The sequence below is a fragment of the Lipophrys pholis genome, assembly GCF_963383615.2.
Source record: "Lipophrys pholis genome assembly, chromosome: 10".
Lineage (NCBI taxonomy): Eukaryota > Metazoa > Chordata > Actinopteri > Blenniiformes > Blenniidae > Lipophrys > Lipophrys pholis.
The window spans coordinates 23656036-23682944 of NC_137640.1; the positions used below are offsets into that span (position 1 = coordinate 23656036).

General features: G+C 43.1%; 1 protein-coding gene across 1 annotated transcript in view; it reads right to left on the bottom strand.

Moving 5' to 3' along the window:
* The window catches only part of ephb3b (eph receptor B3b), a gene marked incomplete at its 5' end in the record, with an annotated part of 61563 nt that overhangs the window by 20877 nt on the left and 13777 nt on the right, over positions 1–26909 (bottom strand). Inside the window, 4 exons of the mRNA XM_080473707.1 lie at positions 2049–2384; positions 3272–3427; positions 6794–7466; positions 11812–11876. Of these exons, the coding sequence (XP_080329833.1) occupies positions 2049–2384; positions 3272–3427; positions 6794–7466; positions 11812–11876 (1230 nt within the window). The remainder of the gene's footprint in view (positions 1–2048; positions 2385–3271; positions 3428–6793; positions 7467–11811; positions 11877–26909) is intronic.

Consider the following 26909-nt stretch of genomic DNA (forward strand, 5'->3'; position numbering starts at 1 on the left):
TGGAAGTTTGCTGGTTTGAATCCCACAGCTGGCAGGTCACCGCTGTGTCCAACTGAGCAACCTTCATTACCATCATCTCCCCGGAGAAACCTGCCCGGTGTGGCTGCCCACCACATCCAAGACACAGGATGGACGGTTAAATAATGTGGTAAAAGGAAATTCCACAAAGGAATTAATACAGTTTTACTTTTATTATTAATTTTCTCTTAAAGCCTTGTACTTTTTACTTTTCTTGCTACTATTTTCACAACAATGAATATATAACTTTTATTTCCAGTTGAGATTAAATATGTGAAGCTGGTTGGAAGACATGGCGTCAAAACCAGTCAAATATGTCGATACAAGTTTATAGAGCTGACCAGTAAGAAAACGTCACTGACAAAGTATTAAGCGTGGCACTTTAGGTTGCACAAAAAGTTGAGTAAGAAGCTCACAGATCATGGCATCGAAGAGGTGTTCACCTCAAATAGTTTCCTGTTTGTTTTGCTTTTCACACGCAGACATCCTGCATTTTCAGTTGGAGAGGTTTGTTTGGCCCAGTGTAATTCAGGGTTCCTTGCTACATACTATAATTCTGAGTCTGAGCCATGAATTCTGAGGGAAGGTTTCTTCCTTCCTCCATATCCCAACTCTCCCTGCTTTCATTAAAATCTCTCCTATACCCAGATTTCAGTTCTTTGATCCCCTCCCCTCACATTTCCTTTCTCCCCCTGCTGCTTGTGAGTGTGACCAGACAACCCTTCTGTTTTCCTCTCTTTCTTTCATGCCCAAACCTCCTCTTCCGTGTGTCTCTCCCTCCCCTGCCAGCCCCATCCATTCCATCTCTCTGTGTCTCTCTTTCTCTCTGAGGAGACAATACTTCCTATGCAGATCCCCTGGTTTCGCTATCCAGGGGATTAGGGGCCCCCCTCTGGGAGGAGCCCGAGCAGTAACCATGGAGGTGGCCCCTGGGGCTTATCGCCACAGCAGTATTTATTTTGCTTCTTAAAAGGTGTGTGCCCATGCAGGAATGGTTTTTGGGTCTACACGAATGGATAATCTGATAACACTGGATGCTCTCTTGCCCCATCCTTTCCCTTCACTGCTCTTTCTCTGCACTCAGCTGACCCCAAGAAACCCTGAGTGGACAGTGGTGTCCGTGTCGGCCCAGTGCCAGACCCCTCATAAAACAATGAGGCCCTAACATAAGGCTCTGTGAGGTCTTTGGTCCATAGGGCCCCAAAGAGAGGGCATTCCTTAAGCAACTTCCAGCAGCAACCCCCCCCCCCCCCCCCCAAAGGTTTAGAGGTGAGGAGGAGAAGGCCAGGGAGAGAAGAAAGAGATGACATGGGGAGGAGCAAGGGATAATCCTTCGTGTTGTCTAAGCCAGGCGAAAGAGCAAATTTAACATAGCGACTAAACATATCCAAAGCATAACTTAAAAGCCCTGTGAGATCCTCTGTAGATTACGCCTCGCCGTGCTGAAATCATCTGAAATCATTCAGGGAGTGTGCAATGTAAAATAGTTATTGAATTTTCATATTGTTAACAAAATCCAAGAAAACTGGACATCCAACATTTTTTTGGACTCTTTTTTGCTACTACTTAGTGTCAACACATAAAGTACCCAGGTTTAATGTCTACATAAAATAAAAAAATAATAATAATTTCATTGCAGCACCGATTGCTACACTGGCCTAGTTACCATTGTTGCTCTGAGCTACAAGAGCAGTGGGATGGAACCAGTGGGCAGCCATAGGAAGGTTCAACACTTTGAATACACACAGCCTCGCTATTGCTATTTGCAGCAGTGTTAGTACAGAGCATGATGTGGGCGTGTGAATAAGGCCCCTTTTCTGAGCTCATTCAGGAGAATGTCTTCCATCTCAATCCTTGTTCAAAGCAAAATATGTACCACACTCCTACATGCATACAAGAAATTGATCTCTGCTTCTTAGGCTTGAACACATTCTCTGACATTGTGATGTTTCTTTCCCGGCTTTTGAAAAGTTACCATTGCCTACAAGATCAATTCTGGTCTTTGACAGGAAGACCACAGTGGTACCTACCAGCCTGATTTGTGGTGATGTTCACGGCAGAGAACTGAGGTGTGTAGGGGCTCTTGTTGGAAACGCCGTTGACTGCCTGGATTTCAAAGCTGTACTGCGTGTGGGCTTGCAGGTTACGGACTGCTACACGGCGTTGGGTCAGGCCCAGGTGACGTGGGGAGATGTCTACATTGTCGTCGCATCGCGAGCACATTCCCCTCTCAGGAAGGCACTTCTTGCAGATGACATTGTAGAAGATGTCGTCCCGACCGCCGAGGTCACGCGGGTCACTCCATTCCAGCACAAGCGAAGTTTCATTCACACTGGAGATGACACTGCGTGGGGCTGATGGAACAGCTGCGAAAGGTAAGTGTGGATGAGATGAGGAAAATAGGTTTGGAATACGAATGAATTTAATCTCCACCCGCAGTAGGTGTGAAGAAATTTGTCTTGGTGACAGTAGAGAGACACTCTGACAAAAGACTATGATTCAAATTGGAAAACACAGTTTACATATCATTATTCAAAAATGCATTCCGTATTCTTTGGCTGCTATCAAATACATAACCCAACAATTTTCATTGTGTTGGGGTCTCAGTACATTTCTCATGCATTAACTGTAGCATGTTATTCTTCCACATAAGAAAAGACTGTTCCAGCAGTTCTTTGGGACAAAAAGACAACAGGAGTTGAAATTCATATTGCATGCTTATTTCAACTGTGTCGGTGGGTGTGTGTAAAGTGCTAGGGGGAACGAACAAGACAAACTATTGGCAGAGCCTCGGCAATTCTTATCCAATTACCGGCGCCTTATCTCTCGCTGCACTGAGGGAGGATCACCCCCATCCCCCCAACCCAGCAACAGAAAAAATAGATCTGCTTCTTTCTGCACTATTGCATGAATCGTTCTTATATACAGCATGTATGCATTTTCTCCGTTAACACAGGTGTTTTTTATTTGTTTGTTTTAAATCCTTTTCTCCTTGTTTTTAACGGAGCAATAGTATTGAGAACACATAGACTTCAAAGAAGGTAGGATGATGGAGTTTTGCTTGAAGTTGGAAAAAACAGGCTTCATGTGCATTCATGAAAACATGCTACCACTGGGACATTTTACATTTTGAGCTACATTTCGGATAGAGAAAGATCAGAACAGATGAGACATTTGAAGCTGCTGCATAGTATCATAATGGCTTTATGACAAGTTGATATTGTGCAGTCAGTTTAAAGATGTCTTCACTTACTTGTGCAGGACGAGTCAGGGGAGTCTGTGTCTGAGCGGTAATAACCGTTTCGACATGAGCAAACACTGGCTGCTCCTGAACTGGCACGGCTGTTGGCCGGGCAGGGCACGCAGAAGCTGTCCCCTTGTTTGGATTTGAAGGTGCCAGGGCTGCAAGCTGACGGCCAAGAAAAAAAAAAGAAAGAGAGAGAGAGAGAGAGAGAGAGAGAGAGAGGGAAGAAGAAAAGCGTGAATAACAACTTAAACTGTTGACACTGAATTTGGCAGGATTTGATGTTACAATTTAAGTGAAAAAAATTATCTTTTGCTACCTGTCCAGTACATATTTAGTAGGCGTGCAGAAACAGCAGGATGTGTAAACCTTAATTACACTCAACAATTTTTTGGGTTGAATGGCCTACGTTTGAAACCCTCCACGTTGTATGGTTAAAAATGGACTGATACATTTCAACGTCTGCCTATGCATATGTGGTCATGTCTCTGATTTGTGTTTGTGTTCTGAATCTCGTGTTTTTATAGCATGTGGCGAGTGCATTTTCAACAAATTGTTGAAGAAAAAACAAGAGAGGGGCTTCTGAGCAGCATGTATCCATGGAGGACATTCAGGAGGACACTGTCAACTTAAATTACATACTCAGCTCCTTATGACTGAAACACAGGCTGCTGTTGACTGAATTCTGAGTTATATGAAAAACATACACACCAGGATTCGGAAAGCACACACGCCACATGCCAAATGTGTAAACACTCTGACAATGACTGAGCAATGAAGCAGCGTGCCGAGCCACATGAATGCATTGAGTGTCTTTCCTTTATAAGTGTGCACGCAGTATTTTTACCTCAAAGCCGTTATGAACCAGAATGTCACAGCAGCATAGTTTTACCTGAACTAGCCTTTGATGACACGAAGCCTGGATAATCTGATGAAAACAGTGCTTGCTTTTGAAAACTCTGCCTCTCCATTTATAGCTGTTGTTTGGAGGTTTGGTATTTGGGTTATAAGTAACAGACAAGCATGGAAACACTGACAGCAGCATTGAGCTCCAGAATACTTTGGCACGCTATGTATCTTATATAAACTGTCTTGTTAAAAGATAAATGAGTTTGCTGTTGCCTTAATAAAAAGAAAGGAAAAAAAAAACAAGAGCAGGTAAGACAAGTGAAGTTTATATGGGCCAGTTTATTGGCCGATCCGCCAGTATGCTAGCTTGTCAGTGTCAAGGACACACTGCAATGTTTGTTCCTCGAAATATTAATTATCAATACAGCCCCTTTGTTCCGATTAAAGCTCCTGGTTGAAAAGAGCCACGACTCGGGGCTGAATCTGCAGCACACCATTTACTGCTTCTGCTGTTTTTCCCGGTCTTTGAAAGTTCAATATTAGCACACAAGCAGTTCACCGTGTACATTAGCACTGAGTGTATTTGTTCTTCCACCATTAATCAGAGTCATCCACTGCACAGGCTAATAAGAAGCGCTTTGCGATAAACAGATAGGAAATGACCTCCAGATTTATCAGGTGTGACAAAAGTTGCCTTTAGTTTGGTGTCAGAATCCATGCAAGTTAAGTTAAGGTCATCCAAACGGCTAAGTACAGATTAACCCACAGAGGATAAGACATTAACTTTTGTCCAATAACTCATGTAAAGACATTGAGAGAAAATTCATTTTAGAGCATTTTTTTTTTTTTTTTTCAGAAATGGTTTAAAGTGTTATCAATCACTTCCACAGAATAACGTGGGCATCCACTTAATTTTGTCTTAAAGGGACAAGGAAAGAGTGATAAAGAAAGAGAAACAATAGGAGAGAAAAGAAAAGGGACATTGAAGAGGTAAAAACAGCCATGCTAACCCCCCCCAGACACACACACAAACACACACACACACACACACACACACACACACACACACACACACACACCCTGCGTTATATCCTCTCATGCAGAACATGGAGTTTTAGGAGTTCATTTGAATGGATGCTGAAATTGAAAAATGCGGGACATGAGAAACGAAGGAATACTGAGAGTGAAAAATGCACATCAACAGAAAGAAAAGCGAAAAAATAAATAAATTAAGGCTCATCGATTAATATTAATGCTGACGTCCCTACTGTAACTCTAGTGGCTCATTAATGAGAGCAACGGCCTTCAGATTAGGAAGGAGTCGGATAAGTGAAGACTAGAACTGAGAAAGAAACCGCTGGAGGATGCCCTGCTTGTTGGAGTGGGAACAGAAAAGCTGAGAGGTGTCACAATGAAAGGATGAGAAGAGAGGGTGGAAGAAAAGAGTGGGAATGGAGAGAAACGACAACATTACTTGAGAAGAGGGGGTGTGAAAAAATAGGAAGAAGGGGAGATTCGTCCCATGTGGTTTCCACTGATTAGAGAACATTTTATCAGGACCCCATTCACCAGGGCTTTAACCTTGAGCTGGCAGGAACAAACAAATAACTTTTTGAACACCAGGCTTTTCCTTTCTAAAACATACAACACACATTTGTATTCAGCATTCGGTGTTTTCCAAAAACTGCCCAGGTAAAATATGCACCAGCTCTGTGGCCCATCATAAGTATGGGTATTTTAGAAAATGTCCCTCTCATCCACATGTTCATCCGCAGCAAGTGAGGGTGACACACAAACTGAAGATGGACCAGACACCTTGCGATCAGCCCTGTTGATCAATAACCCGGCCAGCTCTTTCTCTCTGACGCTGCTCTTTCCATTTGACCTACACACCCTGGGCCTAATTTTACACCTCCATTCCCCTCAGCAAACACACACATATGCCATTTATCCTTCACTCCTCTCCCGCTGTCACCTGCACTCCATTTCAGTCGAGACCTTGCTGTTGAAACTCGCCTTTCTCCCAACCTCTGTGAACTTGCCATGTTTCCCATCAGACCTGGCTCCATCAGCCTCCCTGCCTTTATAAATAGACAGCCTAACCTGTATTTCCATTTATTTAGCAACCAGCTGCAGGCCAAACTGAAGGTCGGTGTAGTGAACAGCCGCCTGCTGACAGTGTCATTTAGTGCGCACTATTCTACCCTGTAATCACTGGGTTAATGTGTCAAAAAAAAAACTGGATGAAAAAACGGCCCACAGAAAATGTGAAAGCAGGAATGTCTAGCAATCAAGACTACCTGTAGCTGAAACAATTTACATTCAATCTTTCCAACAATCATTGCATGTCCACGGCAATCATTTGTCCGGAGGAAATGCCCTTCAGCAAGTCTTTGACCCCTTATTACTTACTCATTATGATTCACACTGCATATGACTTTCAAATACTGGGTGCCTGTTATGCAAATGGGAGTTTTCCCTTCCATGATAATGGGATATTTTATTGATTGTCATAAGGAAATCCCCTCCAAGACAAATTATTAGCTTCTAGGTATGCATACAATAAAGCTTGAACCTTGTGTGCCCTATAAAAAAAATATCTACAATTCTAATCAACCATCACAAAGCAAGAGAAATGAAATCTTGGACTGGCGTAAACATATCTGCGGTGAAAATATTCACCTTGGCATTGGGTTTCCTTCATGGCGGGTTCAAACCCAGCCGAGCAGGTGCAGGCTCCTACAGGAACCATCCATTCTCCATCTCCATTGCAGTAAAGCTTCAGCGGCACAGACACCTCCACGGCATTAGGGACACAAGTTCCTGGAGCAATGACCAACGACGTCGCCTCAGCCCCAGTGGCCGTTTCTGGAAATACTGCAAAGTTGGCGATTGTGGTGGAGCACTTCTTGTAAAACACTCTCACTGAGATGAGTGACATACAAGCTCCAAGGTCCTGGAAGGCCAAGTAGAAGCCGGCTTTGGACAGTGGCCCGAAACTTCGGACTTTTGTGTTCACCTGTCCAGACTCAAGCATAGAGAAGCTGGCATCTGGGGCAATGGTGTCCACCTTCACGTAAGGATTCTCCATCCAGAAAGGGCTGGTAGCTGTGGCTGAGTCCGAATCAGATTCATAGTAGAAAAGGTTGAAGGTCTCTTTGCAGGAACCCGGTATATTGGGAATGCTGTTGCAGTCGCGCACTGTGAATTTCATCTCCACGTAAACCCGCAGCACATCTTTCCGTGGGATGAAGTCACTGCGTAGCCAGTTATTCTGGTTGAGCTCACGTACATTGCAGACTTGGTATGTCCGAATGGGGTTCATGGCATCATCATAGCCACTCACTTCCTCCCACTGAAAAGAAAGAAGGTGAGGAATGTTAACAAATCAGAGGCTGTACATGTATGTTGATATATTTGCAAGGTATCAAGCAAGTTCACACATAAAGATTTTGATTTGTGCAGTAAACATTCAACCAATCCCCCTATGTATAATCTCTCTGCATAGCCTCCATATTTATACTTGAGCAGTTGCATTTACTAACATGACATATGCATAAAGGATGGAATACAAAAGGGCAAAGGTTGGGACCAAAAAAGAAAAAAAAAAAGAAGCAAAGGCATAATAACATTTTCACTAGTGGTCGGTTCCCTCCTCTTGCTTTCCTCATGATGACACGTTCATCTCTGATTAGTGTAGCGAAAAGCCGGGGACAAGGACTGCAGATTCATCACAATTACAGCACCCTGTCACCTCCTCACCACTGAGCCACCGCTGCATGTTTACCTCATATCTGTTTGGAAGTAGCAGCCATACTGCTTCACAACCAATTACGCTTCAATTATAGTGCAATGACTGCAACGTCCTCTAATAAAGGCAGGAAAAAGGCGCCAGTTAACCTTCATGCTTTTCTGTTTTTACACTCTTCTACATCTTTCAATGCTACAACAGTACCCAGGGGGTGAATTACTCAGGATAAAATGGGATTACATTTTCTAAACTTTGATTACGAGCTCCATTAAATGAGTGCAAGCAAACTTGACTATAAAAGCTTTGCTTAGAGACGCGGTAATCTAATGCATTCTTCAATCTGGAATGAGGACACTATGATTAAATTATTTCACTTCAAACAGCAATTCCTGCGTGTATAATACGTCTATGCATGCAGAGGGATCTGCTCCCCTTTCCTTTCCGATCAAACAATAGACTGGTTGTACTTTTTTCTTTTCTTTTTTTTTAATCTGAGGTTAGACTGGATAAGTCTAATTGTACTGCATCTTCCCAATCCAACTGTAATTCAAACTGTTTAATACAAGGCCCAAGAATGCAGAGAGACTGTCAAAGGCAATAAGTATGAAAACAACACTGTAGTGCAGTAATAAGTAACAAGGTATTGTGCATTGCTTCTCCAATATATACTCATTATAGCTGCTTCACTTGCTTAGAAAATCTCTGCTATTAAACCTGTGAGCTTTTGACAACAGGATGTTTCTTTCTCGGTCGCCGTCAACCCCCCCTCCCACTTAGGCCATCATTAAGGGATTGCTTTTTTGTTTTTATTTTCCAAGATATCGCTTCAACAAAATGTTAGAATTGTTAATGATTGCACTCTTGGGATCCAAGTTTGCTTTAGAATATTGCTTTTCTTAAAGCTGTGGTAAACAGGAAACAATTTATTCTTTAGAGCCAGTTGTTTCCCATCAGCGCTCCGAGCGTCTTAATTAAGGCTGTGATATGGATGTGGTGGAGACAAGGCTATTCATCCCAGGCCCTGGAGGCCAGAGAGAGAGAGACAGAGAGAGAGCGGGAAAATGGGTGTAGTTTGGCTGTGGCATTAAAATGATGGCCTGATGAGAGCAAGGGAGAAGGAGCAAGCGACCAGTGGGAATCAATAATCACCAGCCAGGTCAATGGGATGACTAAAAGCATGAGGTGTCAATGGGTATTTAGTTCAGTGTAATAAATCACTTTCTGCAAAAGAGCAATGCAGCCAAGTGTGTGTGTGTGTGTGTGTATGTGTGTTTGTGTGTAGGTGTAGGAGTGAGTCTGTTTGCGTAAGTGTGCATTTAGACAGAGGTCATCTCCCCAAGACATGCACCAGTGGGCAAACACTCTGAGTGCCTGCTTACCAAGCTTGAATGAATTAAGCAGGTCGTGTGAAAAAGGGTCAAGTTTCTTGGCATCGATTTTCAGCAAGATGAATCGTCACGTTAGATTGGCGATCCACCCTGTTTCCACCCTATTGTGCCCCGTTTAATCAAACTTTCAAATTTCACTTCCAGGCGACAACAAACAAAGCTTTTGTGACGCACCTCCACCCATGATCTAGTGCATCATTTTTTCAAAGCTCTGAATCTTTAGATCAAGGGCACCGGTACAAAATGAGGTAACGGCTTCCTGAAGACGCTTCTTTATAGTTCGTCTTGACGACTTTCGTTCAGTCTCTAACTTGTTATAAACTGAATGTGAGTATCACTTTTACAGAACTCTGTGTAAACTTTTATTGACATATTAGCTTTGGGAACTTTGGGGAATTAAAAAGCCGGTATTCCAACAAGCCCACTACGAAATTGCACCCTTAATTAAAGAGGCTCAGTGGGGATCATTTTATGGAACTTTTAGTTTTGTTTAGAACATGTTTTAACATGCTAGGGGTATGTGAACGAGTCACCGATGCGCCAACAATAGTTATTATCCCAAAACGTAATCTAAGCTGGTCTGTTGTTATCAGAGTTATATTATAAAACAGCCCTCTAAGTATCATGCCAGGTCTGAGGTAAGTCCTGCTTACAAAATGTGGAATTTCCCCTTTATTCTCCATATGGTTTAGAAGATAAATAATATGCTTTGTTGACATAGATGTGCAAAATACAACAAACTTATAGCAAGGGTTAAACAACCTTGGACAGCGCGACTGCTGGCTGGGCTGGAGGTGCACATGATTACAAATACCAAGCCACAGACAGGTACCTCGCATAAAAGCGACAAGCTAAACAACCGGAATCCTTGAAAAAAAAACCTACATGTCAAGAAAAGAGCTAAAAGAACAAGAAAACATACGTGTAACAACTTCACACAAAATAAAACACAGTGGTGTAGTATTTTAAGACAATTACTCATTAAATATATATATATGTATATGTATTCTCTGTGTAACTTTGAGACCTGACTGAATTATTCCGAATCAGATTTAACTGGACAGTATATTTGTGTGAATGTGTTTACTGTTAGTGTGTGGCGCCCCCTCTCTCTCTCTCTCTCTCATCCACTGCCTTTGTTGCACTTTTTTTTGTGGTATTTGACCACATATTTTATTGCATTCCTCCTCCCCTCAAACTTGGAGTTTGCTGCTTTGTTAGTCATCCCAGTCACAGTATCAATCCCTCATAAACACTCAAGGTCCTTAACTAAAACAAGCTGCATTGTTTCCATCGCAGCACTGAGAGATCATAGCCCATCACCGCCAACCCCCATAAAAAAAAAAGAAAAAACTGTAATAGAATGTCTATTAATATAGACACGGTACAACAGGAAAGATTCTGTGTGCGTGTGCATGCGTGTGTGTGTTTATTGTACAAGGGAAAAAAAAAAAAGGTAAGATAAGACAAAGGAGGAAAGCTATAGTAACTACAGAGAAACAAGAACCTTCTATGGCATAGTCTGCTGCGAACCCAGAAGTTAGAAAAAAACCCGCAACAAAAAGCACCTCTCAACCCTTTTAATTGTTAATGTGGGAAATCTGGAGTGTAAAAGGCTCGCCACTGTATGTACATCTCCTGAAAGGGAGCATCTGTTGCAGGTTCTGTTGGAAAAAGAAACTGGGAGGAGTCTTTAGGCCCCAAGTGTTTTAGCTGGTTGAAGCACCAGTGCTGCATTTTATCTTAATAATAGAACTGGGGCAGAGGGAGACAAGGAAGATGGACGGATGGGAGGAGGGATGGGGGAAGTTGAAAGAGAGCATGGCAGGCTATGAAGGGGTTTTTCATGTGGCTTGTAGTGTCTGGCTCTGTTACTCTTTAGTGACTTTGAAGGACAGGGATTGAGAATAAGGAGGGTGGGTGGGTGACTACGAAGGGCTGAGGAGGAATCTTCCTGGAAGTGTAATTGAGTAGAAATAAAATAAATATATATAGATGGAAAGGGGGGGCTACCATTCAAAAAGCAAGTGCTAAGTCAAAGAACCACACAAAGGCATCGGGAGGAGTGTTGGTGGTCTTTGAAGTACAGCTGAGGAGGGGTCAAGCCTCTTTTTACTCCTCTTTAGCCCATTGTCAAGACCACATGGGAAAGCAAGATGAGGCTTGTCACTGGCACTCATGTGAAGTAGATATGGCTGCACAGACATGCACTGGGTCAAGGTCCAGAAATATTTCAGTGTTTAAAAGGGTGATTCACAAGAAAACGGATGCCTTTCACGTGTTTGAAGTGCACCGAGGCAGGAGGGAAAGAGCCATATGTGACTGGGAGGGTCAGTGAATTTAGATTGCGGTGAGTCTTTTATCTGCTCCCTGATAAGCTAATCTATCGAGTTGAGCGGCACCATATCCTGAAAAGTAACTTGATGGTAATAATGCATAGTTTATCGTATTCCCACATCAATTCATAAATGCAGTATATATGCATGTTTAAATTCACCGCTTGTGTCTCCATTCATACATCCGTCTTGATTTTCACACACACACATGTCCAGTAAACTCACCCCAGTCTCAGGGTGTGCAGTCCAGGCTAATTCCGTTGTGGCCCACTTTGTGTCCATCAGCGTCTCTGTGAACGGAAGCAAGGAGAAAAAACAATCAGGTCAGACAAAGAGGAACAGGGAGACCGGCGAGATCAATAGAACTTTCAATAGTTTTACAACACTGTCATAAAAGTTGTAAAATGATCCCAGGAGCCGATAAGAGGCTTCAACCAAAGCTTGTCTCAGATAACAGGATGAATAACCCGGCAGAAAGGACAGGCTTCGAGCAAAATTCAGTTCAATTAGACAAAGAAGGGCTGTGCGCGTGTGGAAACAAAGATCCACAGATTTCAGGTGAGTGAGTCAGTCACTTGAGGTGAAAGATGTTGTGAGACCTTTTATTGTGACTTCATATTCGGATAATTAGTCTCAATTAGATGCTCGCTTCAAATGAGGGAAAGGAAACGTCAAGTCTCACCGACAAACAGTTCCGCTTCCCACAGGGTGTGGGACTCATAAGCTCCCTTGATAACACTTGCACACACACATATGGTTAGTATCATGTTGCCCCACAAGATATACAACCCACCAGAATGCCAGAATGAAGACGGAGCCATAAATGTAACAGAAGAGAAGCTCTTAAAGGGGAAAAAAAAAAAGGTCAGTTTGCCTCATTTGGATTCACTCCACATCAACACTTGAGCATGTACATATTAAAGTTTTGTCGCCAAATTCTTGACACACATGCAAAAGTATGCGCAGAGTATGACAGGAAGCTCTCCAAGCAAATCCCTTTTGCCCTCTCCACTTTGCACTCTCTTGTCTCTACTGCCAAAGATGCCACCTTTATCAGAGCAGAGACGGAGGACTATAAATGTGTTTTACTGCCTGGCGCTCAAGGCACAATATGCAGTCACCATTATTATCCCAACCACTGCGCTGTTCTACAAGATAGTAAAAGATGATGAAACAGTGGAGCCAGAAAGTGAGAGCACACTGTCCCTGGTCATGGAAGCAAGTGCAACATGTTCCAATTTAACCATCTTGGTTGCAAGGGGAAACTAAAAAAAATAAAATAAAAAAAGATGAATTATGACTGAATGTATAGGCAGCATGCTCCGACAGCTCAAAATTCCCATTGACCTCCACCCCTACAGACTTTGAATGATGGCATCCGTGACAGGTACGTGCACCTTCGGAAATAGTACTACATACAACATCCAAGAGGTCTCCAGCCAAAAGGAAGTTATCTTCCCATCTGAACACACACACTCAGATTACATATGTAATTTATGCTCATTTCCCTGAAGGGAAATGGTCTGACAGCTTGGATGTGAGCTGGCCCAGTGAGGACTGTCTGTCTGGGAGCAGAGTTCCGAGAACTAAAGTGAATGTCATGTACGCACAGCAGCACAGGGTCAAATCCATCCCACAGCCTTCGTCACAAACAGTGCCATCCTTCTCACCTCTGTCAGGTTCCAATATCGTCCCTACTCTGATCCTGTTAATGCTTTAAAACAAATCATGAATGCAATCTGCTCTTGCAAAGCGCTGTCTTTAGAACCAGACACACGCCAGAGTTGTCAGTCTCGCAAATAAGGGCTGACTTGTGTTTTCGTCTCGGAAAATATGCCAGTGCATATTAGCGGCAGGACTTCCCCCTGACTCATACTGTGACAGTGTATGATTTGGGACTTGTTAGTGACAGCTACGCAGGTAGGAAAGCTGGTATGGCAAAAATGATGCACCTCTCTGGTCTTTATTATTACAACTGGGCTTTGTGCGCTGCATGCTGGATTGTCATTAGAGCTGACCTTGCTGAAAATGACGACATGGTGAAACACAATGACAGACAAGGAGGAAAAGTGAGAGGAACCTGAGAATACCATGGAGAGAACGAGAACCATAGAATACAAAAAGGGATATGCAAAATGTGTGCGTGCGTGCGTGCGTGCGTGCGTGCGTGCGTGCGTGCGTGCGTGCGTGCGTGTGGGTGCGAACACAAACACACATGCACCTGTGCAGCCTGACTCAGTGGTTTGGACAGTCAGGAGTGCATGTGCACCAGTAGCTCCGCCTTTCTCTGTGAATCTGCTTTGTCTGACCAGAACAGGATTGTGTTGCATGACAGTGTATTGGTGTGTCTATGACGGAGGGCAATTGGTGTGTGTTTGTGTTGTGTGTGTGTGTGTGTGTGTGTGTGTGTGTGTGTGTGTGTGTGTGTGTGTGTGTGTGTGTGTGTGTGTGTGTGTGTGTGTGTGTGTGTGTGTGTGTGTGTGTGTGTTTGCGTGTGCACGCATGGTGAAAAGCCCTGTATTGTGTCCAAAGTGGAGCGCCAATCCTGAATCAATGGGCCAGAGCCAAAGCACTGGATGACCCCGACCTAACCCAGACGCTCCCCCATCAGTCATGTGTCAGCGTGGGTGCGCATGTGTGTTTGTGTGTGTGTGTGTGTGTGTGTGTGTGTGTGTGTGTGTGTGTGTGTGTGTGTGTGTGTGTGTGTGTGTGTGTGTGTGCGTGTGAATGTGAATATTTTCTTTTCTTATTTGTTCCTGCACACTATTTGTGTGTAAATAACAAATAAGGTAATGCCAGCGTATCGCAATATTCAGGACTGCGTAGCAAATTCAAATTCCCATGGAGCAGAGAAAACACAAACACAAAGCAAACCAGGGAATGAAGTGCTGCATGCTGTCGCACAAAACAACCGCTTTTGGAGCCAAACCGACAGACGAAGGCTATATAGATGATAAAGGACAAGAGGTAGCCGGAGTGAGACAGATTAAAGAGAGAGAGGTATTTTTTTTTTTAAGAAAAAGCAAACAACCTCAGAAAGCTTCTAAGACCATACTGGCAGCTTGCCTAATGGGCTTGTGTGAGAAAAAAGGGAACGAGACAAAAAGGAAACCAGAAGGACAAGTTAGGGTAGAAACCACTACTATGAACATATAAGACCTTCCCGTGTTCAAAGAAAACGTCCGTTTGCCTTTTAGCCCTATAACTTACATTTTACTATTTTAAATCCAGGAAGTTTGAAAAAAAATAAAGAGGAAATGTCCTGAAAAGTGTGGGAATCTGTCAAAGTAACATCCCGATTATCTGCTGCAAGACACACACACACACACACACACACGGGGTGAATGAAATTTGCGGACATGGGAAATATCTAAGTAACAGGAAACAGAAATGTGTAAGGCTATTTAATCCACTTCTTTGTTCTTACTGTGTTTTCCAGCTGTGCAATGATGGATGCGACCTGCCATGTACAAGGGACTGTTTTTCAATCTCCCACTGCTTAAGGAGACTATTCAATTAGCCAGCGAGCGTTTGAGAAACCTGAGGATTGCTTTGGTAAAGTGCTATTTATGATAGAGGTCAAATGTACCTGGGATTATCATAACAACAACAGGGGGAAATGGCAGTGACATTTGTTTGCCCTGCCTGCTCACAACGTGTGAGAAAACTTGTAGGAATACAAACAAGCTTGGGGAGATCATAACGCAGGGAAATAAGTGCTTACACGCACATACAAGCAGGTAAACACACACACACACACACACACACACACACACACACACACACAAAAGAAAAGAAAAGAAAAGAAAAAAAACACCCCTGCACTTTAATCCCGTAATGACAGGGCAGGCCTAATAACAGTGGAGGGCACTGCAGTATTCGTCCCTATAGCCGCATCCACATACATGCACACTAACACACACACGCACACACACACACACACACACACACACACACACACACACACACACACACACACACACACACACACACACACACACACACACACACACACACACACACACACACACACACACACACACGTACACACATAGCGGCCAGAGAAGCAAGCCTCTTAAAATATGCCTTTGTTCAAACAGGCAGACTTCTTGAAAGAAAAACAAAAAGAGAAGAACTGAAGGAGGAAACAGAAAGAGAGACTATTATTGAGAAAGAGGAACGTGTAGTTGTTTCACAGGGCTAAGTCCGCAGGTCGCGCGGCGCACACAGACGCGGGGTTGCACTTAGATCTTGCCGCGACTACTTTCAAAGAGCGGCATGCTTTTTGCGTGACTCTTTCGGATGACAACTTAAGAATACTACATGTCACGGCCGCCTTGGAGATATTCGCATCACAGACACACAGAACAGAAACGCTAACTTGTTTGAAATGTTGACTAAATGCTTTTTTTTTCCCCCAGAAGTGACAGCCTCCAGTTAGGTGAGTTTTCTCCTAAAAGTGCATCTTAAAAGTAAAATGTTGTATCCAGTCCCCCCCCCAAAAGAACAGGACACAGTGAAATGTGGAAGAAAAAAAAAACTGGATGTGAAACCCATCAGTGATTCCTTCCCCAAAAATCCTTCCCTTCAGGCTTCTCCACTAGTTAATTATCTTCTGCCCACCTCTTCTCAGAGTTTCTTTTGTTGTGCTCTTCCTCAGTCAAACAGACGAAGCACATGGCAACCTGGCATGGGGCAGCCACTCCATTAAAATACTATGCTGTCTGGTTGCCAAACACTTGAGCCTCTGTTTAGCCACAGAAACAGTGAAAAGTGTCAACACTGAGAGCGAGGACCCCACGCTCAACTTATTAGCGCTATTAGCCTGATTGCTTTGTGAGCTATCATTGTTGGCCTCACTTTTGTTGTCCGATGTGAAGCTGAGGCAGAGAAAGAGGAAGAGGGACACAGGAGAGAGAGAAAAAAAAAAAAAGGAGAGCAGGAGGAGAGATGCCATTCAAATTCAAATCTTCTGAGCAGTCTTTTTGCCATTGTGTGGGGCCAGAGGGCGATGATTAGGAGAAGTCCCCCTCCATTTTATGGCAAGACCTCCCCTTCATCCCCCCCCCCACCCCCCACCCCCACCCGTACACACTCACAGTCACGGTAATTGGTTGCTGCGACATGGACAAGCCAAGGAGTTGATTCCTCTGAGGAATTCCTGAACGGACTCGCCTCCCATGACAACCCCTCCCCATTAGGACATACACATGCGGGGGGACACACACACTCCGTCCTGCTACCACTCACTGTCAGTCATCCCACAATGGCTGTCAAACAAGAGGTTGGTGTCGTGTGTGCGAGCGAGTGCGTGTGTGTGTGTGTGTGTGTGTGTGTGTGTGTGTGTGTGTGTGTGTGTGTGTGTGTGTGTGTGTGTGTGTGTGTGTGTGTGTGTGTGTGTGTGTGTGTGTGTGTGTGTGTGTGTGTGTGTGTGTGTGTGCGCACGTGCTAAAGTCTCCAGTGCTTCGGAAATTATCTTTTAAAGTCTCTTTCTGTATTCCACTTTCATTTTATTTGTGAACATATATCACCGCCACAAAAACTTTGGGCAGCATGATCCTTTTTTTTTTTTTCTCTCTCTGTCTGCCTTGCCCATTGTGTCTCCAGTGGCTGTTTCTAACTAGCAGCTCATGCCCGATGATGCTGCAACGTTGTGATAAATAAACAAAAAACAACCATGTTCTTTTTTTTTTCTTGTTGTTGGAAACTTTGGGAAGAAAGCAGAGCGGGGCCAAGAAGTTGAGAAAGAAAAAAAAAAAAAAGAAAGAAAGAAAGAGCTTTGATCGTAGCAAGGAGCACATTAAGACTGTGCAGCTGCTTTTTGAAATTACATATAAGAGCGTATGCATGTGTATGTGTGTGTGTGTGTGTGTGTGTGTGTGTGTGTGTGTGTGTGTGTGTGTGTATGAACGTGTGAGTCTACCAAGGAGGGCACTGCCTCTTTCAAGGGCTCATGAAGTCTGGTCTAGTTCCTGTACTGCCACTGGAATGGACTCCTTTGTCTCCCCTCCCCACCTCCCTATTCTTGCTCTGGTTCTCCCTCGTCCATTCTCCCTGTCTTCTTCTCGTCTCTCGCTCCCTTTATTCCTCCGCCCCCCCCCCCCATCCCTTTTTTTTTGCTCTACTAATTACAAAGCACAGAGGATCTGACGAACAGGTAGCCCCGAGGGCAGCTGTCTACAAAACCAGGTGTGCCTCGCTGTGTGTGAATGCATGTGTGTCAGCAGACATGTGTTTGAATGAGTATGTGCATGTTCGCGTGGATGTTTAGTCTTCTAAAACGATCTTCTCAAACCTGTGCCGCGTTGTTGTTGGGCCTTTTCATCTCCTGAAGCCAGAGGTGGAGGTTGTGGGAGTTTTTAGTCCAGTACAATCTTAAATTGTGCTCAATCACAAATATATATATATTGATGTCAAATGATACTGCAGCACAAGTACAGAGTGATCTGTTTAAATACTTAAATACAACTTTAAATATATATATTTTTTAACCCTCTATAAGAAACTACCCTTACAGCCATTTCTGGAACAAGCAGAAACAGTATATTAGTAAATAAAACGGCCTAATGCTTATGAAAAGTTCTGTTAAAAGAATCAACGTTATGTAAAATTGTAATTGTAGTCAGCAACTCGAATTTGCAAATCATCTAATGATCAGTATTGGTCAATACATGACTTTGCCTCCACTAATTAGTTAATAACCAAACACAAGCCAAGACCCGGCAGTCAAAGCTGTCTTCATTGTCTCACACTGTCATTGAATGGCTCAGTGTTTGGGTGGCTACTGAATAACTCGCAGCCCCTTCAACAATCGTAAGGAAAACAGCACATCGACACTCAAACAGGCACTGTTGTGCTTGTTTTATTGGCTGAACAAAAGTCTTTTTCTTTTCCTTTTTTTTTTTTTTGTCCAGGGAGAATCCATAGCTGTGCCGCTTGCCCACTTCTTCAGAAGAGCTCTATCTATTTTTATCTCTGTACTTAGATTGAATGCATTTTTTATTTATTTTTTTCTAATTAATTGCTCACATTTGAATTATATGAAACAATATACTGTAAATTACTTATCGAGTACAAACAAGCGACCACGGGCCAAAGACACTTACTTACAAGAACAGACTTGGTATTTTCAGCTGAATACTTTCAGCGTTTGGACCATATAGTTATCACTTCATTTTCCATACCGTGAGAGCAGCACTTAGCATTTTGCTCTCGGAGGGGAATGTTAAAGCTTTTGTTCCAACAGCCATTTATCTTTCTGTCGCTCCCTGCCCCCCCCCAGCCCCACTCTTACTGAACATGTACATAGTCATCATCACGTGTGTGTACTGCTCCCACAAGACTGATGATGCCGACTGTCGTGACTTAATAAGCGCAGTTCTTAGCCTTTGCCTGAGAAGACCGAGCTACCTTTTTTTTTTTTTTTTAAAAAGAGATACTCCTTCCTGTGTGACAAGAACTCTGCTGGGGTTTATTCCCTTGTGAAATATTTCTGTGGAGGAGTCAGCCCGGACCCTACAGATTTATGACACTGAAATGTTTGGCCTTGCCATTTGAAATCTAATTAGGGCTGCCGGGGGCTTCAAATCACCTCCCGCTGAAAGCTTTTGCATCGGACCACGTGCTTTATACCGAGACGACACGTTTCTTCATTTACAGTAGAGGAGACAGCTATCATGGGAAACAATTTCACGTGACGCACACGTGCAGCTCGAGCTATTGTTAGATAGCATCGCATTGATTGTAGCAATGAATTGTTTGACATATTCATCATTTCAACCTAATTGTCAAATGGTCTGGTCCTCAAATTGAAAGGAATGACTTTAAGGGAATCGCCCTGCCAATGTGAAATGGGCGGCGTTTCTGGAAGGACACAAGATGTTTACATCACCTATAATGGAAACCATTGCCTCAAACTTTACCATAAATGAAGTAATTTTACTGGAAATTCTGCACACCTTTCCCACTAGGTTTTTACAACATTCTACAGCATTTTACAACCCAGTCTTAGTTTTCAGGGGGGTTTTTTCTCCTCCGTCCATTAAAATCAGACATCAAACGCAGTTTAAACATAACACTAGTCATGTATTAGGTTTCTAAATGCAAAGTGCTGTGTGCTGCCGCGCGAGACGCTGAGATACCATCATGCGATTTCCTGGCAAATGAGTCAGCCAACTGCGACTGAAAAAAAAATGCAAACAAGCAAGAGAGTCGCCGGTTGGCTTTTACCTCAAAGGATCTGCATATGGAAATGCCGATCTCCTTTGACTGTGTTTGTACGCTTGTTTATGCTTGTATTAGTGAGAGGCAGCGAGGAAGCCCGATAGAACAATTTGCCTGTACGTGTGCATGTGGTTATGTGTGATTGAGCTCGCGTGTCTCACTACAGCTGTCACTTTCAATTCGCCTCACGATACCTGGGATACAATTTGTATTTAAAGCGTGATAAAGCCCAACTGCCACCTCGACGGGCCGTGATTGATTTGCCGAGGTGATGAGCGACAAATACAACACACATCGAAACACGTGAAGTCGTGTTGTTGCGCTCATCAAAGTTTTAGGAAAAAAGCTTATTTGACACACCTGGCAGCACCACATCTTAGCATCGGCTCTCTCGTTATCTCTGAACTGCACCTATTTTTAATGCATAGTATGCAATATGCATTTTACTCAGGGACAATTCCCCTTTTATGCAAGGTTTCAAAGTCTTGCTCAGGGGCACCTCAGCAGAACGTGTGTGGATAAAGGCATAGGTTGCTATTCTGAAAAGTGCTGTATGTATATGAATAATGAAAGTTATTGAAGCACGTTTTCCATAGTATCTCACGTTTTGTTAACGAAAGGCCACACAAATCCCCCAAAGTATTACCCTTTAACACTGATACATACCAACAGTTACTTTTCCATTTTAACCAAAAAAAAACATTCATAAAAATCCATGTACATTGATGTCTATAAATATTTTGAGTTTGTTATTGATCGATATTTGCTAACTTACACAGACAGGAACATAAAAGCGAGTTGGTGGATGCAATTCTTTGATGAGATAAGGCTTTGCTGATACCCTTTGATTTGCTGCTTCGCCTGGACAAGCCCTCGAACCACTCCAAAAGCTCCTCAGTGGATAAGCCTAATGAAAAAAATGGCACACCAGCCACTAATAAATACAAAGTGCCTCAAAGGTCAACTCCAAGAGGGAAAGATACATTTTGATTTAATCGGTCTTGAAATAGGTCTTGTTCTTACAAGAGACTTGAAATTCGAACAAGGTGTCAAGACCCTTAAAAATGACAATTAAATTCAGTGTAATGGAAAAACGCGGCGATGACACGAAGACACCATTGGTTATGCATGTCTCCGAGCAGAACTTCACCTAATGCATGTAAAGGATTTGAGAGTCTTAGTGGGGGAAAGCTAATATAGTGGCAGGTGAGGATCAAACCTCTGTGATGACTTAATGTAGTTGAGCATTGAGTGTGCCAGTAAGGTTGTGTGGGGCATCAGTCTGGCTCTATCTGTGATCAATAGGTCCATGACATTTCTACAGATTCTTTTTGTCCTTCCCTGACACCTGAGACATCATTTGAAGATGGTCCTTGTTGATATAAAGACAATGCTGATGCTAGAACTTTACAAATGTCATAGGCAGAGTCTGGGTGTGTCCATCAATTAACTTTTTAAATACTGTTAGGAGACAAAACGAATCTCTATTTGGTTTAGGTGAAAGGATATGAAGAAAGACAGGCGGAGACAATAACATAAATTGAATGAAGGATCTCCTGCATTACCAGCATTGTACTTTCCAGCCAGGAAAAAAAGAAAAGAGCACAAAATGGGTAACTCCTGAATATGGGTTTATTTGTCAAGATAAACCAGGGAGGGGCATGTGGGCACGGAAAGAGAAAATGATTCCCAGCTTTGGGTGTGGCTGCTTGTGAATCAAAAGAAGAAAAAAGCAATTCAGTGCTCACTCATTCATGCACACATTGCTTGTAAGTCCCGTTCGGAAAGAGCAAAAGTAGAAAACGGGGACGATAAGGTGGAAAGTAGCAGTCAAAGAAAGAAAGACAGAAATGGTTATAAGAGACGAGTGTGCAGGCAAACATGTGATATTTAAGATGGAAACAAAAAAGGATGGGGCTGCAGAGCAGACAAGTTGGAAATGAAACGCAAGAAGAGCCAGTGAGGTAACAAAGAAGGGTGGGGTGGGCAAAAAAAGGAGGGCAGAACATAGAGCATACCAAAAGGAGGGAGAGGAGAGGATGGAGAGCTGGTACATGCTCTCTTGTATTCCCCACAGCCCCGGCGCTTCTTTCATTGCCACTGTGTTTTTGGCATGCTGACATGTGGAGGCCCTCAGAGGCTAAGTGTGACTGTGTGTGAATGTGTGAGTGTGTATGTGTATGTGTGTGTGTGTGTGTGTGTGTGTGTGTGTGTGTGTGTGTGTGTGTGTGTGTGTGTGTGTGTGTGTGTGTGTGTGTGTGTGTGTGTGTCTGCCTGAAGTGTCTGTGTTTAACATGCAGCCTAATGGGAACTGTTATTGCTCATTGCCTCACTGCAGCCTAGGGAGCCATTGTCGTCTTCGCTGCCGTCCTTTTCTGTTTTTCTACAGTCTCATCTTTTTTCTCCTTTCCCCTCTCCACTCCCCTTGTTTCATCCCCCTCTATCTTCCTGTCCGCCTCCGTCACTCTACTCTCCTCGGCTGTCCCTTTGCTTACCAAAGCATCCATTCATAACAGCTCGATAGTTCTGGCAACAGACTCTGTAGAAGATAGCAGCACAGATTCCAAGGCCAAATATATAGAGACTGTGATAGCAGCAACTTGTCCTTGGGGACCAGTGAATTTCAATGAAAGTGTTTCAGCTGTGCCGAAAATCATATTTGCATGTGCACACATACATTCACCTGTGTGAATGAAGGAGTGTTTGCTTGTATGAGTGGAAATCGCTGGTTAGTGTCTCAGGGATACTGAACGCACGCACGCACGCACGCACGCACTCACGCACGCACGCACGCACGCACGCACTGTTGTTCAATAGGAGATGAGCTATTGTGCTGCCTGTGCAGTCAGATTGTGCGTTAGCAGTTACCTCACAGCTCTAATAGCAGGTTTCAGACAATTTAGTGTGTCAGCAATGGCTGACTCAACAAACAGGACTCAAACACAAGGGAACAAAAACTCCTACTGTACACTTACTAATGCTAATGCATACACATTATGCATAATACACACAAACAGAAAATGAGACATGCTATTAAGACTCTTTCACAAACACGCACACGCACACGCACACACACGCACACACACATACACACGCACACAGAAATCCTGTTTGTTCATCCCGGGTGTCGCGTAGAAAAAGCTGGAACCGGGCACTGAATAAAAGCCATGGCTTTTTGAATGGCTGAGCACCACAAGAAAAGGGCTTAGCACCCAGCTTTGCCATTCTGTTTCAACAGCCACTGAGTCCCCCCTCTCACAAACACATGGCCTCTCGCTCTGTGACTGCCTCTGCTTTTCACTCCCTCTGTCCCTTCTCCCATTGTTTCTCCTTATACAGTCACTGCTAATACAGTCATCTGCCAACATATCAGATCACCTTACAGCGCACTTCCAGAGGAGCATGTAATCATTGCGTTGAATCTAATTAAATATAGCTACTTCCTGCTACACCCGGAACAGCTGCCCTAGCGTCTGCAGCGAGGGGCAATGCCCCAATGCGGTCCACATTTTCCACATACCAGTGGCTTCCAATTACTTTAAAACAGTTTAAAAAAATACTGTGGTGGGAGAAACCAAAAGTCTTTGAGGTTTGCTTGTTTCGCTTCTGCTTCTCCTCAGAAACTTGCGCAGACAGGATAAACAAAATAACAGAGCTAAAATAGGAGCCGGGGACTACCCTCCTCGCGAGGACTCCAGCAAGACATGTAAGGGACGTCTTTCGGCTCATCAAGGAACCACCGATGATTTATGAAGATGTGGTACGGTAATTATCAAGTCAATTATCACTGCCACTCATGTTAATTTCCCAGGTATGCCCTCATTTACCTGTGAAGAAAAATTGAAAAGAGGGAAAGGGAAAAAGAAAATGGTGAATGGGGAATTTTAGTGAATGAGTAATTACAGTGTACTATGCCCCACCACCACACATACACATCATCACACACACACACACACACCCCTCTACTTTATCCTCTCTTTACAAATTAAACGATGAGAAATACTGGTTCAAACCTTGACTGGGCAGTGGTTTTTTTTGTTTTTTGTTTTTTTGTTTTTTTGTTTTTTTCCACATGCACTTGTTAAGCAGGCAGCGGGCTTGTCACAGTTTACCCATTTGCCCAGCAATTAGCCATTCAGGTCAAAGATACAGAGAACAAAAAGGAAGGTTAAGGCAGTTAAAGGCAGGAATGCAACCTGCCAGGTCGGGGATCTGTGGGTCCGTGTCACAAAACACATTCACATACGTACACACCCTCTCTGGAACAGCAGCACAAATCCATAAACACAAAGACAACATTAATGCCTCTGCCTTCTCCACCGCTCGTCCGCTTTACCCTCACGTACAGGGTGGGGAGTGGTGCCTCATCTAAAAACAAAAGGAAGCTTCATGCAACATGCAACTTGCTAAAACTAATGAAAACGAGAACAACACCCGAGTTGCACCGAGACACAAGAAATGCTGTTTATATATAACACCATGCCAGGTGAACTGGGCAGGTCAGACGCATGGTATTGTCTTTTCACTTCCCGTGACAAATCCTTTCTTCCTCTCGCTCCTTTGTTTCTATCTTTATGACAGTTTCTCTATTTCATTCATCTGCCACTCCTTTACGCTCTGTTTTATTTTTGCTCCATTGGTGTGGGTGAGTCAGCTGTAAATGCCTAACCACCTTCTAAAGTAAGTATTTTCCCACTACATAAAGCCGAGATAGCAACACTATTCTCTTGCATAAGACAACTGGAAACAGCCTCACTTCTGAAAGGCTTTTTTCATATCATGCAATATGAACAATGAGGAAATGTGAAAGAAATACCCTTGACTCAACTGATTGCTGAAAAAAAACCCACTTTATATTTATTTCAGGGCTAAAGCAAGATGTTATTTCTGAGGCTAGAGGTAGCAAATGTGTGTTTATTTATGAATTAGCCTCATTAAGTTAGGGTAAAAGGTGCAGTGAGACATCGGCGTTGAAGCGGAAGCTTTCTCTGTTTCTACCTCTGGCTCTCCCTCTGCATGCTGTCACTAAGATTCTAGTTGGAGGCATCTTCTTAATCGCCACTGAGTTAATTAATCTCACACTTGGCTGCTGTAATAACTTGACTTATTAGACCTCCTTCGTGCAAATGGACTTCCTCTCTTTAGCAGCTGAAAGCACCAGTAATGAACTGGCCAGGAGAAAAGCGGTGGAGAGCATCTATTAAAAAGAAAACTGAAACGTGCCACAGTTAACTCTGTTATCTACGCACATGTATGTCTATGCAATTAAATGTTATCAGTTCATCTTGAGTTCTTGAAGTGTGACTTCCTGGCAGGTCAAGTTTTCATATAACTACATAAATATGATGACAATTGATGAGAAATGCATGGGAAATTATGTGAATATACAATAAGTAAACTCTCCTTTTCATTTCAAAACATTAAACCACCATATTAAAAACTCATATTTACCTTTTAAGCTAAATCTCTCTTTTGTTTTCATATACATTTGTGAGCATTGATAACCCCATGAGAACATAATCTCCCTTACATAAAACATTTATACAGTAAATAAGTTTCACAAAAAAAAAAAAAAAAGAGTGCAAAAGCTTCTTGTTGCCTCTTATTCCTGAAACTAATCCCAAAAAATACATTGTTTTGTGAAAAGTTGTTGGTTGGTATGACACCTTCGAAAAATAAATGTAAATCAGATGCAATTCAAATGCAATTAGCAAGTAGTTGCCAGACGAGAGAGTATACCTGCTCGTTCCCCCGATCGGCATTGTATGGTCAAGCTCATGATCGGGGATTAGAAAAGTCCCAACCCTTATTATACATTAATGTATTTAACCTATGGCCAAACTTCTCAATAGACAGTAACAACCCAAAATCCCAGCTCTGCACAATTAAAAGAAATTGATGGACGAACAGACAGACATCCAAGGCTTCTGAGGTCCATATGGCAAGGGGCTTTCAGAGGCCCACTTCAATTATATAAAGACCTCTGTGCATTGGCATGACACACAGAGGACCCAAGACGGCAACACCAGAGAAAGACAGAATCAATCATACAGCAGTTAGTAACGCACACACACCAGGGAACACACATGCAGGATATGCACGCGTGCACACAGAGAGAGAGAGAGTGAGAGAGAGAGAGAGAAAGAGAGAGAGAGAGAGAGAGAGCGCGAGAGAGAGAGAGCGAAAAGATCATCCCAGGTGCAGACAAAGTGTGCTTTCTATTTTCTTCCAACACATATTAAAAGAACAGGAACTCATCCTGTCATCGCTCCATGATGAAAATGAATCCCTAAATAATCGCAACATGATAACAGAACCGACGGCATCATCATCCACACTCAAGGACCTTCACACACTCTACCAAGTCCACTAATCCCAACGCGGCCCACCGGGACTCGCCTCCTGTTGCGTCTGAAGGTGCCCGGCGGTGTAAATCTATGAGACACTGGCCAGGACAGGAGAGTACATGAGAACCGGGGAGGAGAGGCACAATATCTGAAGTTATAGGAAGATTGAGGTTCGTTGGTTTTCGTTAATGGCCTCATTAACAAATGAGTTTAGGAAGCGATTAGGGAGCTTCTCTATCTTTTTTTTTTTTCCATCAAAGATATATAGAGTAGATATTTTTAATTTTGTCATCTGTCTACCTTTTTTTTATTCCTGCGTTTCTCTGGGGATATATTGGAGGGAGGTAGGCTACCCTGGCTAATGTATTATTCACCCTTTATTGATGTGTCACTAGAGTTAGCGGTTTGGAGGGAGTGGGGTGTCACCAATTACTCTGCAATACACTACCTTCATATGCATGCACACACACACACACACACACACACACACACACACACACACACACACACACACACACACACACACACACACACACACACACACACACACACACACACACACAGTAGCTCTAGCCACAGGGCCGCCAGGCAGCCATCGATTAATGTGTTAATGTGCTGACACACAACTCATGTTAGCACACACACATTTTACTGCATTTGAAACATATATATATATATAAGCCATTGATTTATCTGGTTGAAATAATCATCATCTCAGGATAATCAATAATCATTCTGCATATTATATGTATA